This window comes from Atheta coriaria, unplaced genomic scaffold, assembly GCF_025399875.1.
Source record: "Atheta coriaria isolate IRGN ID8LTWV9N9 unplaced genomic scaffold, Caltech_Dcor_3.1 hic_scaffold_3_pilon, whole genome shotgun sequence".
In the NCBI taxonomy this organism is placed as follows: domain Eukaryota; kingdom Metazoa; phylum Arthropoda; class Insecta; order Coleoptera; family Staphylinidae; genus Dalotia; species Dalotia coriaria.
The window spans coordinates 5,620,021-5,624,306 of NW_027045445.1; the positions used below are offsets into that span (position 1 = coordinate 5,620,021).

A 4,286-nucleotide genomic window follows, 5' to 3' on the forward strand; every position below is an offset into this window, starting at 1 on the left:
TTTCATTCTTAAGAAAAAATTGCCAAGGGGGGGTGCTTGATACTTTTTTTCGACGATTTTTGATAATTCATATCTCTTAAACTAAAAGCGATAGCAACCAACGAATTACTGATTATGATAGATTGGAAAATTCTCTATCAGATAAAAATATAAAATAATTATATTTCCCACAGTAAAAGGTCAAAAAACGCGACTGAAAGTGCTAAAAAGTGACATTTTGCAATTTTTGACGATTTTTTTCAATCGCGAATATCTCGTAAACTAAAAGAGATAATTAAGATCTGATCGCAGCGTTTTAATCTACGAACTATTCTCTATAAGATAGGCTAGTTAAAACGGAAATCTGAGAGATGAAATTTTCAAACTTAAGAAAAAAATTGCCAAGGGGGTGGTTGATACTGATTATGATAGATTGGAAAATTCTCTATCAGATAAAAATATAAAATAATTGTATTTCCCACAGTAAAAGGTCAAAAAACGCGATTGAAAGTGCTAAAAAGTGACATTTTGCAATTTTTGATGATTTTTTTCAATCGCGAATATCTCGTAAACTAAAAGAGATAATTAAGATCTGATCGCAGCGTTTTAATCTACGAACTATTCTCTATAAGATAGGCTAGTTAAAACGGAAATCTGAAAGATGAAATTTTCAAACTTAAGAAAAAAATTGCCAAGGGGGGGTGCTAGATACTTTTTTTCGACGATTTTTGAAAATTCATATCTCTTAAAGTAAAAGCGATAACAACCAACGAATTACTGATTATGATAGATTGGAAAATTCTCTATCAGATAAAAATATAAAATAATTATATTTCCCAAAGTAAACGGCCAAAAAACGCGATTGAAAGTGCTAAAAAGTGACATTTTGCAATTTTTGACGATTTTTTTCAATCGCGAATATCTCGTAAACTAAAAGAGATAATTAAGATCAGATCGCAGCATCTTAATCTACGGACTATTTTCTATAAGATAGGATAGTTAAAACGCAAATCTGAGAGATGAAATTTTCATTCTTAAGAAAAAATTGCCAAGGGGGGGTGCTTGATACTTTTTTTCGACGATTTTTGAAAATTCATATCTCTTAAAGTAAAAGCGATAACAACCAACGAATTACTGATTATAATAGATTGGAAAATTCTCTATCAGATAAAAATATAAAATAATTATATTTCCCACAGTAAACGGCCAAAAAACGCGATTGAAAGTGCTAAAAAGTGACATTTTGCAATTTTTGACGATTTTTTTCAATCGCGAATATCTCGTAAACTAAAAGAGATAAATAGGAATAAAGCGCAGAGACTGTTCTACGGACAATTATATATAAAATATATATGAATATAAAATAATAATAAGGGGTGTAAATAAAAGAAGAAGAAAATAAAACTATTTAAAATTAATTTCCTTATATATTAATTCAATCCCATCAGAAACCACACCTCCACATCACGAACCGAGAAAATCTCAGTTTCAATGCGCCGTGAAATCGTTCTCTCACCAACGGTGGCCTCCAATCCTCATCATTCCATGAGAAGCAATTCTCAACCTAATCCCAATCAAATCCAACGCCTCCTACGATTGCAAAATCCCATACAACTCCCCGCACTCATATCACCCACATCAAACCACCATCAACCGAAAACCACACATAGTACCAACTTCATAAAGCACAAAATCGCTTCAATTCACTTTAAAGCTCCAAAATAGAAATCAAACACAACCAGCAATGTATTCAAAAAAATTATGACAGAGAAACAAAGATGAAAGATGCAAGATGAAAAATTAGATTGAGGCAAATGATGCATGCGGTTATTAGTCAGTTCTTTGCAAACCACTCATCCATAAACAACCCTTGGTAGTACTAAACAGTAATTAATTATTAACTAACAAGTTAATTAAATAATAAGTGAATAAAAGTGTTTAAAAATGTTATCATCATACGACATGGACCAAAACGTGCATTACTGCGACACAACCACAAATCTAACAACGCCATTTTCGGTTAAAGATATCCTCAGCATCAATCAAGGCGAATATCAACAATATCACGAAACGCACAATCAAAGCATCCCAGTTAAACAAGAATATGTTTATCCGGATGTCTCCTATCAACAAGCGATTGTATCATCAACGCCGCCATCTTGGGAAACAAATTATCCGAATTATTACGATCCATATGGTTATTACACATCACAACTCATGCAAATACCACCTGAAAATGTACAGACTGATAACATGCAGAATAATTATTGTTATAATAACGATTTAAGTGAAAAACATGAAAAATCTATTCAGGAAACCGGAAATGATCAATCCGAACATGAAAATGATGTTGTTTTAAAAAAATCACCAATTTTAGAAGGCGAATCAAGTAAGTTTTTTAAACTTAAAATTTTTTGATAAAAAATTAATTTTTGATTGTTTTTTGATGTTTAAAGGAAATTTAGTGACAAGTTCCAAGACAGAGCTACGTAAATCCACCCAGGGTAACAAGAGGAAGCGGAAACCAAGGGTTTTATTCTCACAGGCACAGATTTATGAGCTGGAGACGCGTTTCAAGCAACAAAAGTACCTCTCGGCTCCTGAACGAGAAGCCATGGCGAAACGCCTGAAACTCACACCTACACAAATCAAAATTTGGTTCCAGAATCGCCGATACAAGAATAAACGTCAGACTATCGACAGTACACAAAATACAAGTATTCCTGGATCTTCTACTAATAATAAATCTAATAAACATAATAATTATGTTAGTCCCATGCCTGCTCCACCTCAATACCCACAAAATTGGCAGATTTACAATTATAATGATTATCGTGATCATGAACGCCTAAATGACTACTGTTATTAATATTAAATTAAAGTAAAATTAATTAAAAAATTAAAAATTTAAAGGTTGTAAATATTTTTGTACAATATATTTTATTCTAAGTGTATCTCTGTGCAATTTGACCAAATAAATATTTTACTTATTAAATTTTTGTTTTTATTTAAATTTTTAATTGTATTGAGTTAATCTTGGCCTCAGCGGTTCTGGTTCTGGTTTTCAAGTGCGAAGTACGCGTAAAGTAAGTAATTTAAAACAAACCAGACGCAATACATCCGACAGTCAACAGTCCACAGAAGGGAAGTGAAAGAGTTAACGATAATGCACTGCATTATAAATTACTGTGTTCTGCATCGTGAATGCTTTATTATTCGAAGTGAAAAGCTGGAAAAAATTCAAGTAGTCAGCACCAGAGCACCTTTTAACCTAAAAGCTATTTATCTCGATAATTATTAATAAATCAGTCGTAATTTTTAAAGAATTAAATTATATCTTATTGTTTTAAGCTTGAATTTCAATATTAAGGGATCTAAATCATTAATCATTGTGATTAATCAATCAAAAACAGTGTGTAATTGTATCCTGCAATTTCTCCACGCACACATCCTGTTTGCATTGCGGTCCTTCCTTGTTTTGTTAGATAATAACTGTGAAAGTGATTGTGGGGTTTTTGCTTGTGTAAATGTAAATATAATTCATCTTCTTTCGACGTTTTTAGATCAATATTGTCTAGTAGCGACATCTGTGTGAGTATATTCGAAGTATTTTTAAACTAGTCTGCCTTTTAGTAGCGGACGGAAAGGGAGAAAGCTCGACTTGACCCTAGCGCAGTAAGTTGAGTCAAAGTCTGATAGATGTCGCTATATGTATTAAAATAGAAATAATTTTAGGTTTTCAGGTGTAGAATGCGCTGCAATACACTTTAAGCATTATTTTTTTATATAAAAATAAAAAAGTGAATATTTTATTAGATTTTTGAAAAAAATGAATTTTATTTAAATTTTTGCAATTTGCATAATTTCACCACGTTTACTGGTCAATTTAAACGCTTGGTTATTTATATAAAGAGCAATAAACGTAACGATCGTCGTAATTAAACGTCGTGTCGACGCAGCGACGAGATATTTAGCATTTCAACAATGGCAAATAGGGAGGCGAAACGACGGCGAATAAACGCCGGCGATTCGTAATTCGCGTTCGTAATTTCGCATTTCGCAGCAATTGCCCCGCGGGAGGCGCTTATCACGCCCGACGAATCGCCACCCGCCATCACGTCGGCCATTTTCAACATATACCATCAGTTACAAATCAAATTCCATAAAAATTTCAACAAAAATCATAAATTTTAACATATGCAACCAAATACACATCATAATAATATAGGTGTAATTTGTTGCGTGTGTGATGAGTTGCCTATGTGTGAAATTTAATACAACCTGTAAGTGCATGAAGCTTGAAGTTT

At 32.5% G+C, this 4,286-nt stretch overlaps 1 protein-coding gene across 1 annotated transcript; it reads left to right on the forward strand.

Moving 5' to 3' along the window:
* The first annotated feature begins 1,833 nt into the window (after nt 1-1,833).
* Nucleotides 1,834-2,974, forward strand: LOC135804106 (homeobox protein koza-like). Its single transcript, XM_065317864.1, has 2 exons — nt 1,834-2,368; nt 2,436-2,974. Exons 1-2 carry the CDS (start codon nt 1,924-1,926, stop codon nt 2,846-2,848), a joined length of 858 nt encoding a protein of 285 aa, XP_065173936.1. The 5' UTR covers nt 1,834-1,923; the 3' UTR covers nt 2,849-2,974.
* The last annotated feature ends 1,312 nt before the right edge of the window (nt 2,975-4,286 follow it).